This window comes from Primulina eburnea, chromosome 17 (genome assembly GCF_022965805.1).
Source record: "Primulina eburnea isolate SZY01 chromosome 17, ASM2296580v1, whole genome shotgun sequence".
Taxonomy (NCBI): domain Eukaryota; kingdom Viridiplantae; phylum Streptophyta; class Magnoliopsida; order Lamiales; family Gesneriaceae; genus Primulina; species Primulina eburnea.
This window is the reverse complement of record NC_133117.1, coordinates 1606983-1623542: the sequence shown is the minus strand read 5'-3', so window position 1 is coordinate 1623542 and position 16560 is coordinate 1606983. Positions and strand designations below refer to the sequence as shown.

At 31.6% G+C, this 16560-nt stretch overlaps 3 protein-coding genes across 8 annotated transcripts; 1 reads left to right on the top strand and 2 right to left on the bottom strand.

Annotated features, from left to right (window-relative positions):
* Positions 1–838: 838 nt before the first annotated feature.
* LOC140818612 (zinc finger CCCH domain-containing protein 39-like) lies at positions 839–3499 on the bottom strand. 6 transcript variants are annotated; one of them, XM_073178635.1, is made up of 4 exons: positions 3385–3414; positions 3132–3220; positions 1860–2611; positions 839–1277 (listed from the first exon to the last, which is right to left on the bottom strand). In XM_073178635.1, the coding sequence occupies exons 3-4, from the start codon at positions 2551–2553 to the stop codon at positions 1039–1041; spliced, it is 933 nt and encodes a 310-aa protein (XP_073034736.1). In that variant the 5' UTR covers positions 2554–2611; positions 3132–3220; positions 3385–3414; the 3' UTR covers positions 839–1038. The 6 variants fall into 6 exon arrangements, with proteins under 6 accessions (XP_073034736.1, XP_073034735.1, XP_073034734.1 ...); XM_073178634.1 differs by having other exon boundaries at positions 3126–3220; positions 3385–3400; XM_073178633.1 differs by lacking the exon at positions 3132–3220 and having other exon boundaries at positions 3385–3499.
* Positions 3500–6623: 3124 nt separating this feature from the next.
* LOC140818770 (uncharacterized) lies at positions 6624–9524 on the bottom strand. The gene is made up of 3 exons (XM_073178817.1): positions 9346–9524; positions 8989–9074; positions 6624–7899 (listed from the first exon to the last, which is right to left on the bottom strand). Exons 2-3 carry the CDS (start codon positions 9053–9055, stop codon positions 7325–7327), a joined length of 642 nt encoding a protein of 213 aa, XP_073034918.1. The 5' UTR covers positions 9056–9074; positions 9346–9524; the 3' UTR covers positions 6624–7324.
* A 5654-nt stretch (positions 9525–15178) lies between these two features.
* Positions 15179–16508, top strand: LOC140818651 (glucan endo-1,3-beta-glucosidase, basic isoform-like). The gene is made up of 2 exons (XM_073178689.1): positions 15179–15304; positions 15385–16508. The coding sequence occupies exons 1-2, from the start codon at positions 15235–15237 to the stop codon at positions 16329–16331; spliced, it is 1017 nt and encodes a 338-aa protein (XP_073034790.1). The 5' UTR covers positions 15179–15234; the 3' UTR covers positions 16332–16508.
* The last annotated feature ends 52 nt before the right edge of the window (positions 16509–16560 follow it).

Here is a 16560-nt window from a genome sequence, read left to right as displayed (position 1 = left end):
AAAGTTTGAATTGATTGATTATGTTATCAATTAGAAAATATATTACTAAACATGATTAAACATAGTGAATTAATAATTTTAGGTTTAAAACTGTGAGATGAATTGTTTTCTGGTTATCATTTTAGAATGTTTGATATTATATTATTTAATTATAATAGAAATATTTTGACTATTGTGTATTGTTTGATTTTTATATTGTCTCCAATGTATCGATTTAACCCGAAAAAGTTGTTATGGAATTAATAGAATATGAACGAACAATTTAATTTAGAGGTATTTTTTAAAAGTTAGACTCAGACATAAAAATTATTAAAATCGACTGTGATAGGCAGTATTTGATAGATAAGTTATTTTAATAATAATTTTTTTTTATCATAATCATTTTTATAGAAACAAAATCAACGTCTAAACATGATCCAACCTGGGATTCACATGTGATTCCTAAACGTGAAAGTGATAGAAGAGTCCATCAACACATGCATATGAATTCACAAGTCCCCATCAATATATACGTGCAGCCACGCGAACTGTTGGATCATCGCTTATTTGTGAGGCAAAATTCATTGATGAACCACAGGACAAAAGTGTCTTAAAGTTCCCATATATCCAATTCTCGTGATCGAAACCCATGTTACTTGATCTTCTTTTGGTCGTCTTTTTTAGCTGTACATTTTGAGAAACTCGTCGTGTAATGGACAAGTGTCCAAGAATAGACAGAAGTGGCATCCATGTATTTTGATCGGGTATACATTTATTCTGCATCAAGTTTTTTTGTTGGTCATTTCTTTCAATTTACTATGTTTTCGCCCCCAAAAGCTTTTGTATCCAATAAATGCTCTCCGGCTAAGAAACAAATCGTGAATTGCATATTATGAGGAAAAAAAATGACTTCCTTGTTAGATTTTCTACAACAAATGAATAATGCCATCACCACTGAGATGCCCAATACACAGTAACAAACACAGATTTGAGATAATAACCTATCAGCGATACTAGTTTGGGGATGTTAGTAACTGAAAAGAATGATAATCCCAAAGTTCATATATCATCCTTTTTGTTCGGTGAGCAGCGTGGTGGCGATAGATCATCAATCCAGTCAGCGTAAATTCGATTAATTTTCTTGGACAGTTTCCATTTCGACGACTTCTTATCTTCTCCAGCTTTCCCTAGGGGAGAACAAACCACCGGATTCCCAGGTGCAGCCATAGATTTGGCTTGGATGGAGCCAGAGTTCGTTATTTGTTCTGTCTCTACACGTGAACCAGAAACCTTCAAATCTGTCAAAGTAGAAACAGTACTTGTCTATCATCATACAAATTTTCGTCCGAAATGGAAAAAAATAAAGAATGGTATACAACAAATAATGCACAAAAATGGTAGCTAATGTTCTGTAGATCAAATACAAAAGACACCTGTCAAAAGTACCTACTCATAGTCTCAAAATCACGTAACATTGCAACATGCATTTAAAAGTAATAATAAGTAAAGATCAATAAAGCTTGGAAACAACCACAAAATATATTAAACTAGAAAACAGGAAGCCGATTTTTTCTCTTTTACAAAAAATAAATGTTGTAATTTGAATGGAAACAGCAAAGGTAAGTATATTACTAAGGCATTAACCAAATAATCGAGGTTGAGTAGACAAAAAACTAGACTTTGTTGTTTTGAGGTGAGAGATCCACTATGCTGAATGTTACTCACAGCGAAGCCATGTGTGTCTAGAAGGTTCAATTAACCCAAACTGAATGAATGTGCACAAGACCGATATATAATTTCTCAAATCAACCGAAGACATAAAAAATGGTCATGGCAAAAATGGCTTTAAATTGAACGATCATAATGTGTATCAGTTATACCTGATTGGCCATGAGCATAATAGCATCTTTCTCCATATGGACACTGACCAATCTCCCATTTACCGCATATCTTGGTTTTCCAAAGACTCGTTCTTACTCGGCAATTATCCAAGCCCCCAGTAACCTGCTTATTCGTATCAGGTTGATTGAAATCGCTGCTGCTCCACAAGGCATCCCTTCTAGTTCCTATGCTTATAACAGAACTCTCCCTCTGCCAAGGCACTTCGTTATCAAAGTTTGAAGGAGCCCGTTCGTGGAGGAAGATACACTTCTCCCCATATGGGCACTCACCTCCGTTGCAATATCTCTTGCAGATTTTCGTCCTATTAATCATTCTTTGATCATCATTCCAATTACTCCCAGCACCCCTATCTTTTTCTCGAATAAGCTCTTGCCAATTTGGAGGGGGCGCACGTAAATCCTCAGTACCATGAGCAAAAGTGCAATGCTCGCCATTGCGGCACATGCCATCCATGAATTTAGCACAGATTCGTGTCTTGTAAAATATATGGCTGGTACCATTACTTCCGGTACCATTTGTCTGATTAACTGGCGGCTGGTTTTCAGAGTTTCTTACTCTCTTAAACGGTGGTTGCATATTTTCCGCAAAATATGGAGGCCAAAATCCTCTGGCATCACAAGTAAAAGGTGACAGCATAAATGAATGTGACATCATAGGATCCGGAAAACTCATTCAGTTTCTCAACAAACATTTCAACAAAATCCGAGTTCCAAACAGCTTCTCGTAGTTCCTGGCCGAAGAGGAACAAAGACGCAAGGTTAGAAGCGTTTATGCCAAGTCATTCACAACAACATTAAGGTTTATGCCAAGTCATTCACAACAACATTAAGATTAACACCACAGAAGCGCAAGCAAAACTCAAAAAGTGAAATAAAAGACAGCATGCCCATAAAAGAACTGCTGAAAAATGAAAAATAATAAATCATCAAAAACACAAAAATTAATGAAATTTAGTTCTGTTTTGTAAAAAAAAATACTATCGAAATTATTCCAAATCCAACCCTTAACGAATGATTTCTGGAAAAAATAAAACTATCTGATTCGTGGGCAAACAAAATGATGCCAATTCTATGCAAAACACCAAATATTGCATTGGCCAATCTAGAAACTGTAGACATTCAGACCAGAAATCGGAGACTAAAAATTGGAATAAACAGTTACCATCAATTGAATAAAAAAATTAAAAATTACATCGAGCCGCAACATTTAAAATAAAAAAGAAACAAAATCGAGAATTCTCAAACCCGTACTCGATCAAATCATTCAAATAATGCATTTAGGTCGAACCATTCGCATGCAATCATTCAGAAACAAATCATAGAATGGAGAGTTGACAGACCTGAAATTGAGGAGGATCAAATCAAAATTCAGAGAATAAATTCCTCTTTTTGAAATCAGACGTGCAATATTGATAAGAAAAATGATAGTTATTGTATGACATAAAAGAGATTCTATACCGATCTTTAATCAATTTTTAAACAATGGCCAATATGAATTATTTACCCGAACAGATTAAATGACGCGCCGCCTTAACGAAACCCTAGATTGATGATTGATTTTTGAAAACCTAAAACCCCAAAACGGCTAAAACCCCAAGAAAACTCGGCTAATTATAAGCGATTCTGATGAGTAAACCGGGTTCGCATCCCATCAATAAAGAATTAGTGATCATGATGAGATGCTAGCATAAGGGTAGTACTCTCACATCACATCTAAGTGTTTAATTTTGATTTGGACATGTGGGGTCTACATAAATTTATGGACCCCACATATCCAAATCAATTTTGGGCCCTTGGATCTAGCATTAGGGTACTACCCTTATGCTAGCATGAAATAATCCCAATACTACACACTTTTTTAAGTTGATTGAAATATTTTAATAAATATGATAATTTTTGTTATTTAAAAATTAATAATTTTTTTATATTTTTATTAGGTGATATAGTAATTCATATTTGCAAATTTAAGATATAGAAATATAAATAAATATATTTATAAATTTTTAAAAATATAAAGTGGCTAAAAAATGTTAGCTATGAATAAATTATTAATTTATAATATATTTTTATCAAATAAAAAATTGAGTTTTTATGATATTTTTTATAATTGGAAAATGTGATGCAGATATAAAATAAAAAAATTATTTTAAGAACTTCAGTTTCATAATCAGTAGGGATGATATTGGGGCGAGTTAAAGACATCCTCCTCATCGTCTTTCATCATCGCTTCTAGCTAATCGAAAAATCCTTATCTCCGACTACGGTGATTAAATCCACGTTCACATCCTCGCTTCAAATACCAGTAAATCCATGAGTATTTTTATTGGTATTACTATTATTTTATCATTAATTCTTATTGTTTACAAAATAATAATGATGCTTATTATTATCTCCGGGCCGAGTTTGAAGACGAAGATAATATAATATATATATATATATATATATATATATATATATATATATATATATATATATATATTGGTAAAGAATATTTTAGAAAAAAACAATATATTTTATAATCAAATTAATTAATATAAGAGTTTATCACTTATATATATATATATAATATAAATTATTTTATATTACGATTTATATGAAATGGTAGAATACTATGTAAGAAAAGATGAATTTTTTTTATAGCTTCGGGAAACATATATAGTTTCAGCATTTATCTTCTAATAAAATGCTTAAATTAATAAAATATAATACTATTAATTAAATATAATAATCTTACATTATTGTTGAAATAGTAAAAAATTTGAATGATAAACCATATATAGATCTTTTTTTTAAAAAAAAATAAGATTATATAGAGATTTTAGAAAATAAATTAAAATTACGCTTGAATTGATGGATTTCAAATCCATTGATTTTCAAATGTATTGAAATATATAATTTTTTTTAAATAAGTAAGACCATAACTTTAGATCTACCTCTTACGTATTTATACAGTATTTATGTTAATAAAGATCAATTTTAAATTCACCTAATAATTTTATAATATGAAATTCACTCCACTTTATATTAATTGTGTAAATAAACAATGTGGGAATTTAATATTTAATCTATTATTTCATTGTAAATAATAATATTTATCAAAATTCATAAATTTCAAATCAATCTCGTCGGACATATTTAAAATAAAAATTAAATAATACTGTCTAGCTGTAATTTTTAGGATGACAATGGTTCACAAAACAAAAGTCATACATTTGACATTTGAGAGTAGTTTTATGACACCTCAACTAAACTAAGATATTCGAATAAAATATTATAATTTAACTAAATCATAAAGCTAATATTATTTTTAATTTTATGAATATTAAATCATAAAAGATAGAGCTAAGTTGGATTAAAGATCAACATTTATCAAAAATCATAGTCGAGTCTGATGTTATTTTGGTTGTTGATGTTTTATATAGCTCTGGATATACAATATTACAATATTATATACTTTTTTTAAAAAAATAATCAGCGAATCAGACAGCTCACACATCAACAAGAGACGTTGAATCTATGTTTGGTCATGTAGGTTGTTTTACTCTTTGGTCTACTTTTGTTATAAAATCTGATTTAGATCAACAAAATTATCTAGTTTATTTTTAAAAAATACTAATACATTTTTCGAGAGAAACCCATAACCATCAGAATTAGTATAAGCCATAAATCAGTATCTTATGTGAAGAATAATTTTTATTTAAAATATAGAGATTATATCAAAACTTAAAATTCTAGAGATAGATTTTATTGTATAGAGTGAGTCTCATGTAAGACCGTTTCACGGATCATAATCTGTTAGACGGGATCGACCCTACCTATATTCACAATAAAAAGTAATACTCTTAATATAAAAAAGTGATACTTTTTCATGTGTGACCCAAATAAAAGACCCGTCTCACAAATAATACATGTGAGACCGTCTCACACAAGTTTTTGCTTATAGTATAATATTTAAGGTTACTACTACACCAAATAAATCTCGAGAGCCTAAAGACTTTGTTAACAACTTAATAGATCAGCTAAAACCTTCTAAAATATCCCTCATGGGAACCATAATTGATAAAGTAAATGAGAGTTTGATTAATAATCACTAGTTTAATTCTTCTTACCAATATTCTATTGGACGAGTCTCTTTTACAAAGTTTGCTCGATGCATTTACCAAACTAGCATGTTTGCAGGTTATTTAGTGCGCACAAAAAGTAGTTGGTATTCCAAAATTACCATATCGAAAATTAAAATACTGAAATTTGGTAAATTTATGTACGATATGATAAAAATATCGAAATTTTCGATACGATATCAATATAAATTTTGAAATTTACATTATATATCGAAACAATATTTTTAAATAAAAATATATATATAATACTCTTAAGTAAAAAATTATTTTACGTGAATACAATTTAGTCTAAAGTTTCTGAATCATGTAATTTTTTTGTATATTGACGTTATGCTATTTATATTATACCGAATTTCAGTATACCGAGATATCGATATTCTGATACGATATATGACACGAGTGCATTTTTTTGATATACCATACCGAACCACCCCTAGCCGCGGGTTCATCGTGATAAAAACAAAAACCTATTTTTTGGTATAAAAAGGATTGGTCATTCACAAAACAATAAAAATAATAAAAAGGAAATCGCGACCAAGATCCTACCAATTGGTCCACCACGGGGCTGGTAATTGCTGAATACAACCAAGGGTGAAGTCAAATACTGCTGATAACAAGTGAGTGATTGAGACACCACAAGAATCGACAGCAACAGTACAAGTAGAAGCTAATTGACACTCTTTGGAAGTTATCAAATCCCGGCATTATTGGTCGACAATTCAATGAAGTTCAGTACATTTTGTTGCTCAGGTTTTATGTTCTCACCAAATAGTCACAATGTTCATAGCAATGATAATAATTACAACCGATTCTACGGCCATAGCAAAAAACGTCCCCGAAAATCGCATTTGCGAACAACTCAGTGGGTCGTGATCATGTCTGCGGTGAACAATGAAAGCGAGGACTGATATGTAGTCGCAAAACCAAATACAAGTTTCCAATATTTTGGATGAAGACAGGCTATGTAAACACTTGAAACTCCAGATGCTGAAAATGTTACTAAGTTTTGCACCATTATGTATCTTACTGAAGGGTGTCTAAAAAATCAAAATGAATAAAATAATGACCTTTCTGTTCTATATTCAGGAGGCATTTCTCCTGATTCCATGTTGGTCAACCTTGAGATTGCTCCGGCATGGTGACAGACAGGTCCACACGAAGATGAAGATCCCTCGGAATTTATGTACTTTTGTGGTCTTGCTCAACTCTATTTTCTTGGAAAATTTCAGGCCCTTCTTCATAATATTTTCGGACGGGTCTAGTTTCCTGAAAAATTTCAGACCCCACTCCATAATTGTAATGATCAACATAACCTCAACCCCATCAGTTATTCCAACCACTGCCACACAGCATATGTCGAGAATCACTTCCATTCCTTAAGCACCACCCATCAATGGTATAGCACGGCCATTCAAATACAGGCTCATTGCTATATGAATTTCCCCAATTTTGCTCCCATGGATCACCGTGATTACCATATGAATAATTAGCCGGCACGTTTACGTTCTCTTCGATATCACCCCAGCCGCTAGACGAGAATGCTTGGTCTGCAATAAGAGCGTCGCCAAATATTATGACAGGGTCATGATTTTCCACTTCATTGGGGACCACATCAAGGTCCGGCAATGGTTCAGGATCAATATTGATATCCCAATCAATTCTGTCAATGTAAGCATCGGGATCAGGTAATGATATGTCACATGGAAGTCCATTTTTTGTGGCCCAGAATCGTTTCTTAGCATTGAAAAATGCCTCTTCTCCTGCAGAGTCATTCCAATTAATCACATTATCATAGAGGTGCGTAAACTTCTTCATCTGTAATAGTGTATCCCAATCCAGAGAACCAACCACTTTGCAAAATTCTTTCTCCCATGAAGGCACGGCCGGCTGCCAACAAACTGGAGAAAAGTAATGTTATCAGGCAAAAAAACGGTAGAAAGTTCTTTTATCCTCTCAATAATGACAAGTAGAGACTGAATAAAATAAATCAAGATCAATCAAATGATCATTTAAATGCAGTAAATTGATCACCAATTTAGAAACATAGAATTAAAAAAGGACCAGAAGAGTTAATTAAATATCTTAACAAGAATTCGTTACCAGGATGCGAATACGACAATGTTAACTGTATTAACTAGCCGGCAAACATAGAAAAACATTACCAAATACCATGATTTTTAGATCTTCATAAGGGTAGAATAAGGACAAAACGAATCTTAACTAATCAAACGAAAAAGCTTGTGGGCTTCTAGTTTATCCCGGCTCCAACTCATCAAACGTAACAACCATGATATGTAAGTGACTAAATTCAAATGATTTACCTTCTAAATTTCTCTTATCATTAACAATATGCAAAATAGTATCAGATAGGAACCATAAACATGTTGGAGTAGCATGTACTAAATCAGTTCAAAGAAAGGATCAGTCCCTGCACCACAAAGATACCGGCAACTTGCAATTTCAAAATTTTAGTATGACATACGTCAACAGAACTGCCCAAACACAACGAGGCAAGATCGAATAAAACTAGCATGCATTCAAAAGAATTTATAAAAAAATCATTGGCATAAAAAGCAGCCCAAAAAATAATCTTTCAGAGTGAAACCAATAAACTTCATGGGACAAAACAGAGTATTATAAACAAACCACAGAAAACTTAAAGAATAAACATGTAACTTCAAAACATCCTATAGACAAAAGCTCACACAAGGAACAAAAGGTGAACCAAGTTGGAGACATTAGTTATCATCAACACTTTACTCCCAAAACTGATTGTGTCGCCGCTATTTGACTAAATTTAGTTGCATTGCTTGTCATATTTTCCATTTCCTTGCATTCTCAATGACAAGGTTCTATCAAAATGTTTTAGTTTACAAAGATTTACACCTACACATATATTCAATAAATCCTTCAAAATTCAAATGCAGAATCATGATAGCAAATCAAAATAAAACAAATTAATAATGAAAAAACCGTGAACATCGTACAGCGGGACGACTTTTTCTTCTGTGATCTTTTACAATCATCCCATTTCGGCCTCCTCCGACCATCCATGATCGCAAACTCCAAACCTCTGAAAAACCAAAAACCAAGAAAATTCAAGTTCGGCAGCCAAGAATAGCCAAACAAAGAAAGAAAAAGAAAACACCCACGAAATCAATTCATGAACAGGGCAAAATTCAGTACCAAAATCAAGACCAAGAAAGACGGGCACCTCAGATTTCGCGCCACGTACAACCCTCAGTTTTCACCTCTGGCAACCGTGATTATTCCAAGAAAAACCGTAAGAAAAAAAGAAAGAAGAAACGCGAAGAACAAGAAGGAGACGAAGAGAGTGAACATACATTTGTGTTTGTTTCTCTGAAGGGAAACAAATCGAAGAAAGAGGGCAGTCAAAATCTGTCAGAGAAGAGCTCGAAATGGCGTCATCAGTGAAGGAGTGTGCATCAATCGAAGTGGGTGCGTAGAGAGAGTCATACGACAAAACGAAAATTTTGGAAACCGTTGAATCAGCGGCCTCCAAAACATGTGTGCGACGTTTGTTTCTTTATTATATCAACGATACTTGTGGTTCTCTATATTCAATAAAATCCAATAATATTATTATTCATTAAATTATTGTTTTTTTTTTTGACAAAACAAAATTGAGTTTTTCACTCTACAGTGTTATTGATTATGATTTATGAAAATCAAACATGTCGCAAGGAAAACAACGCATCCAAGAGATGGTTCACTGAGCCATGTTGTCATCTTTTTAGGTTCACAAACTTAAGTTCGACAAGTCCTAAACTTCTTCCCTTGATAAAGAGGCTCGCTTCGCTCCCTAAAAGCTAGCTCCAAAGAGGAGGATTGTCCAAGCCAATATATACAATTTTCAAGTTATTTATCCAACCGATGTTGGACAATTAACACACCCCTCTCACGTCCATGAATAAACATCTGGAGCGTGGAGTCTACAAATGACCCAATTATGGACAAAAAGGGTGACCTAATTATAGGCAGTCCAACACATAACGGTGGAACCCGGGCTCTGATACCATGTTAAGATTGAAACTTGGACCTAATGATTAGCTTACGAAAACCGAATAAATTTGGTTGACGAACATGGTTTACTTATCAAACATTAGACAAACTGATCAGAATACCATCCGTCCCAAATAGGATTTGACAAACTCACACATCCGTTTCAGGTATGATATGTTCCAACGACATGGTTATGTATTTTAGCGAATTTACAAAGAGTAGGTCTCCTGTGAGACGGTCTCACGAATCTTTATCTGTGAGACATGTCAACCCTACCGATATTCACAATAAAAAGTAATACTCTTAGCATAAAAAGTAATATTTTTTCATGGATGATCCAAATAAGAGATCTGTCACACAAAATACGACAGGTGAGACCGTCTCACACAAGTTTTTGATATTTACTAAATATCAAATATTTGTATAGAATTATGAAGATTCATACTTTTCTCTTAAAAAACACGTCATGACACCAAATTTCAAACTATAAGACACTCATGCATTATAATAACAAGGACAACAACAACCCCAAAAACAACAATAATGAAGAAATAATATAACTGATTAATGTAATTTATGGATTTGCTCATACGAATGGTGTATGTGTATCTAACTATCATGGCAATATATGCCTTTTCTCTACACATTATTTCAAATATTTAAAATTCCTAATTTTATAGTAAAAAATGTGCCTAATTTTTTTTCAAAAAATTAATTTATTTAGTCAATTTTTTTTATATTTTAAAAATAAAAAACACACGAGAAATTTTATTTTAAGCAGATTTGAATTTGTAAGCATCGGATATATATTTATTTATGTGATCTAAATTACAACGCACGGCGGGCCGCTCATCCCCGTGCATCAATACATTTTTTTTTTTAAAATCCGAAACATCAATTCATATTACAAAATAAAATGATAGATATTATTGTTATTTGTTAGGTGTATGTTTCTCTATAATTGAGAAGGTATTATTGTTTGTATACATGTGAAAACGGGCTATTAAAGAGCTAGTAACCACAATCCGTCAAGACGGAGTCGAGAATTTATCAACCCAACTCAGTTATTGTGTATAGCGGGATGGGACCGACCGATGGGGCAAAACTATATAAATATATATATATATATATATATATATATATATATATATATATATATATATATATGTATATATATTGTATTTTCAGGGTCGTCACGCAGACAAAAATATGCCAGGATTTATGGCTCCATTTGGTTGCTTTCACTATCACATACAAAACTTTACTGGTCGAGGTTGTGCTCAAAGAATTACAGAAAGAATATTTCAATCACATTCATTCTTCTTTACAAAATGTTATTGAAAGAAGTCTTTATTAAATAAGTTCAATTGGAAGATGATATTATTCACGAGTTTGCAAATGAAGATTTACATGTTAAGCAAGAAGACAGAAATGAAAGTAATGGGAAAAATCAAATTGGAAGAAATTGATACATCAAATATTGTCATTTTTCAATGGAAGAAGTGTTGAGTTGCTTTAGCAATTCAAATGTCGTCAAATATATCGAGATCAAGTCGTTGAAATTTTATTGTTATAAATAATGTCTTTTAGCTTTCAACATTTTAAATGAGATTTTTATGCTTTAAACTTTGTACATTTTAATGAACTTATAAATTATGTTTTTTGCTTTCAATATTTTAAATGAGATAATATTAATCTCAAACACATAGAAAAAAAAATTCAATCACAAACAAGGGAAAAAAGAAACTTAAATTTCTTTTTATCTAAAATAGTTGTCCAAATACATTTTTAATTATAAAATCGTTTTTATAAAATAATTGTCAAAACTCATATTTATACTTAAAACAAAACATTTCGTAAAAAATTAAAAATACTTTTACGAAAATGTTTTATAAAGTAGTTGTCAAAACGAACCATTAATGTTTTCATAACAATAATTGTTTGGTTTTGGCTGAAAAAAATATCTTGGCTTAAAGTGAATTTTAAATTTTAAATAATGATGAATTTTGATTTTAGATTTAGGTATTTAAGAGTCCTTTCTCTATGCAAAGCACTCTTGGCAATAACTTACCAGCAGCAACGTAAGTCATTGTTAAAACAATTAAAGTTTGACAAAAAGTAATCGGTAAGAATTTACGTGAGACGGTCTCACGTGTCGTATTTTATGAGACAGATCTCTTATTTGGTCATCCATGAAAAAATGGGGTGAGTCTATGCTCCTCCGGGAGCATTACTCCCCATTCCCTAAAAATTCCCTAAAATTGACACGTGTCTTTTTTTTTTTTTATTTTAAATATCATAATAAACTTTAAAAATTACAAAAAATTTACAATTACTAGGGAAAAAAAATTCTAACTCATCATTAATTTTATGAGTTATAACCATCCAAAAAAATAGCCATAGTTTCTTTCAAATTTTATAATTTGTTTATTAAAATTCAGATTTTTAAAATCAGATATTTTAAAATTAATAGTGATAATATATTTGTATTCGTTAATACACAAAAATGCAAATTTATTTAATTTCAATTCTCTTTAATTTTTTTGAGCGAAAATTTATGTAAGTTTTTGTGTTTATATATGTTTTACTTTCATTTTTAAAACAAAATTTATTTTATTTAAAACATTTTTATTTGGAACAAAAACTAATTTTTGAGTCCATCAGAAAATAATTAATTATGTGGGGTCTAAAATTACTCTAACTTCATCCAAAAAAAAACTATCACTCCTAAAATATTCTTATTACTTTTAAACTTATCATCTTATTTTAAAGGAGTAAAAATTAATATTAATTTTTAAAATTATTTAAAACAATTCATAATTTTATTTTATTTCTTTTAAATATATCTTTTTAGTAATAATTGTTTTCAATTTAGTTTAAATAATTAAAAATAAAAATATACGACCAATTTCTTGGAATATTTAAATTCTAGCATTTAGATTTTGAAAATTTTAAATTAATATATATAATCATATTAATGATCAAAAAATGATTAAAAAAATATGATTAGAAGTAAGAGTGAATAATAAATTTAGATTTTTAAAAAAACAAAATTAATAAAATGAGGAGAAAATGAAAAACAAATATAAAAAAAAAATAGAATAAAATAAGACACGTATCCCAATTTTAGGGAGGGGGAGTAATGCTCCAGGAGGAGCATAGACTCACCCGAAAAAATGTTACTTTTCATGCCAAGGATATGTTTGGTATGGGTGATAAGCAAAGGATAGATTGTTAAACCCATGTTTGTTTCATTTTTTTATTGATCAAATTAATCAAGAATGTCAAGATTAAAAAAACTTATTTGAGTGAAAAGACTTCGCATTGTTTTGGGAGGATTGATAATCCAATTCCTAAAATATAAAGTAAATTATCATTTTACCCACAATTGATGGTTTATATTTTTTTTATATGCACACACATCACATAAATAATTTCACGATGAAACTAAATAAAATTTAAAAAATAGAGAAAAAAATAATTAGAAATCCACATATCATTTTCTGTGCTTAAAAAAATAGAGAAAAAAATGAGATAAAATACAAAATCATATTAATTTTTATTAAAAAATAAATTATAAGATAAATACATAATCTATAATTTAAAATTTTATAAATATTTATTTATTAATAGCTGAACACATGATTTTGAAAACATTGCTACAAATATCATTTTATATACCAAATTTTCATCAATGTTAGTTCAGGATATTTTTCTCTCAACCACAAAAAATGTAACATTTATCATGCTCATTAAAATCTTACCAAACAAAACATTCTTCATCACTACACGAGTACACGTTATATCTTTACCTTAAGTTTTGTCGTCAATCTAATTAGTTATCCTATCCTATACACCAAACATAGCTTAAGAGTATTACTTTTTATTGTTAATATCGATAGGGTTGACTCGTCTCACAGATAAAGATTTGTGAGACCGTCTCACAAGAGACTTACTCAAAGTAATTTACAAATGAAAGATCCTGTTATTAAATAATGCCGGATAAATTTTAAATATTTTACAAAATAATTTCGTACATTTTAAACTTTTTAGTTGTATGTAGGTGCACATTAGATTTATACCACGTCCCCTCTAAAATCCAGAATGCCAAATTTATTAGTGTCAGTGTTTGGTTGTCAAATAAGACTTTCCCGTCGGTGGTTTTAGAAAAAAAAAATGGAAAAAAAATGCGAGTTAATATTATAAAAATGACGAATTAATTTATAAGATAATCAAAATTGAAAAATACATAAGTTACGATATCACAAATATAATTTTCTCCACGTGGTTAATTACTTAGTACCAGTCGTCCACTCCACCAATTCACGATTGGCACGTCGGCACAAAAAAATTTAATTTAGATTTTTTTTTTTTTTTTTTTTTTTTTTTTTTTTTTTGTGTGTTTCAAAGAGCATCTTCTAAAAAAAAAAATCCCAAAACAAATGTTTTTTGAATTAAATTTGCTATTTGCTTTATTACTATTCAAATTTCTCATGTACGAGCTAGTCTGCTATAATACAAATTTTTGTTGCTTTAAAAAAATATCAATCAAAAAACTTGTAAATATTAATTTTTTCATAAGAATAAATAACTAATTAGATACTACTATTAAAACAAAATCGATTTTTATCGACATTTAAAAAATATCAATCAATTTTGATTTTGATTTTTCCATGCTATTAGTCAATTTACAATCGTAATATAATAATTTGTATTTTTAATTTTAATCATTTTTCATCATAGGGATGATGTGTCAACGGGAGTTGATGATGAGGAGACGGACATGGCTGGCACGTCAATCGCCATGACACACTTTGACAAAAAAAAAAATCAAATTAAAATTGAAAAAAATAAATGTTATTGGATTAAAGACCGTACCGTTAATTGACCAATAAAAAATGAAAAACTCGCAAAGTTACTGGACTTAAAATGTCATTTCCCCCCATTGGCCAGCGGCAGCATGCAATTTTAAAAGATTTTGGTTAAAAACATGGAAATCTGTCTGCAAACTCGCCAATTGTGCATAGGTTCCCCAGTGCTAAATACCAACACACATACCAAACATCGAGAAGAAAAGCAAGTAATGATAAATATTTCTATATTACAAAAACCTGCATTAAATGTGACCAGCAAACCAAATTTCTCATTATAAAAGGAGACGACTTGTGCTTGCAAAAATGCACCATTGATACTCTTCTAATTGAAATAAAATGGCCGACTCAGTTTTCTTCCATCTGACGTTTATTGCAGTGCTTTCTGCATTCTATTTAGACACAACAGGTCCCTTTAATTTATCTATCTTCTTTAATTTCTGTCTCTTTTAATTTGGCTCTAAATCTAATGACATGTTCTGATTACAGATGCTCAAATGGGAGCTTGTTATGGATTTCTTGGAAGCAATCTACCATCCCCAGCGGAAGTCATTGCCCTCTGCAAGCAACACAACATTCAACGAATTCGAATCTACAATCCCAATCCACAAGTCCTCCAAGCCCTCGGAGGAAGCAACGTTTCGGTAATAGTAGGACTCGCAAATGAGGATATCATAGGCATCGCCAACGACCCTAATCTAGCAAAATCTTGGGTCCAAAACAATGTCCTCGAATACCCAACAGTGAACTTCAGATACATTGCTGTCGGGAATGAGATCGGCCCAGACGGCGGGGGATCCAGCATTGCACCATCTCTTGCCCCGGCAATGCAAAACGTATACGATGCTCTGACCGCTGCTGGTTTAGGGCAAAAGGTTAAGGTTTCGACTGCTTTAAGCCTGGGTGTGCTTGGAGCATCGTACCCACCTTCGCAAGGAATTTTCAAGGCCCCATCGTTCATCGATCCGATCGTCGCGTTTCTTTCGAAAACTCAGAGCCCTTTTCTTGTGAATGTGTATCCTTACTTTGCATATATAAGTGATCCATCCGACATTCGTCTGGACTATGCGATATTCACATCTCCTGCGGCTGTTGTGGAAGATGGGCCGTATCAGTACCAGAACCTGTTCAGTGCTATGGTGGATGCTGTTCATGCGGCGTTGCAAAATGCCGGTGCGCCGGACGTGGAAGTCGTCGTTTCCGAGACGGGGTGGCCCTCGGCGGGTGGGACAGCAACAACAATCGACAATGCAAAATCTTATAACTCAAATTTACTCAAGATGGTGAAGAATGGGACTCCAAGAAAGCCTGGAAAGCCTCTGGAAACTTACATCTTCGATCTGATTGATGAGAATCAGAAGGAACCTGAAACTGAGAAGCACTGGGGGATGTTTCTGCTCAACAAACAGCCCAAGTATCACCTCTCCTTTGACTAGCTTAGCTAGGAAGCATGAATTTTGATTTTGGGTCACCGTTAATAATAATTTTTGAGCTAGCTATAATGTATCCCAAGAAAATAAAGTCTTGTGGAAATATATGTAATGGATATTGATTGAAGCGAAGATGAATGAGTTAATGCATGTTATGATTTGTTCTTCTTTGCCAAGACTCGTTGGTAATTAAATTACAGCCTACGGTTACATAAAGGAAAAAAAAAATTCAAAT

Excerpts from the sequence above, each read along its gene's own strand:
- LOC140818612 (XM_073178633.1), bottom strand. The coding sequence starts at position 2,553 with ATGAGTTTTCCGGATCCTATGATGTCACATTCATTTATGCTGTCACCT. Across the intron at positions 1,278-1,859 it reads TTATGCTCATGGCCAATCAG|ATTTGAAGGTTTCTGGTTCA; the intron begins GTATAACTGATA and ends CTACTTTGACAG.
- LOC140818770 (XM_073178817.1), bottom strand. The coding sequence starts at position 9,055 with ATGGATGGTCGGAGGAGGCCGAAATGGGATGATTGTAAAAGATCACAG. Across the intron at positions 7,900-8,988 it reads GAAGAAAAAGTCGTCCCGCT|TTTGTTGGCAGCCGGCCGTG; the intron begins GTACGATGTTCA and ends ACTTTTCTCCAG.
- LOC140818651 (XM_073178689.1), top strand. The coding sequence starts at position 15,235 with ATGGCCGACTCAGTTTTCTTCCATCTGACGTTTATTGCAGTGCTTTCT. Across the intron at positions 15,305-15,384 it reads ATTCTATTTAGACACAACAG|ATGCTCAAATGGGAGCTTGT; the intron begins GTCCCTTTAATT and ends TTCTGATTACAG.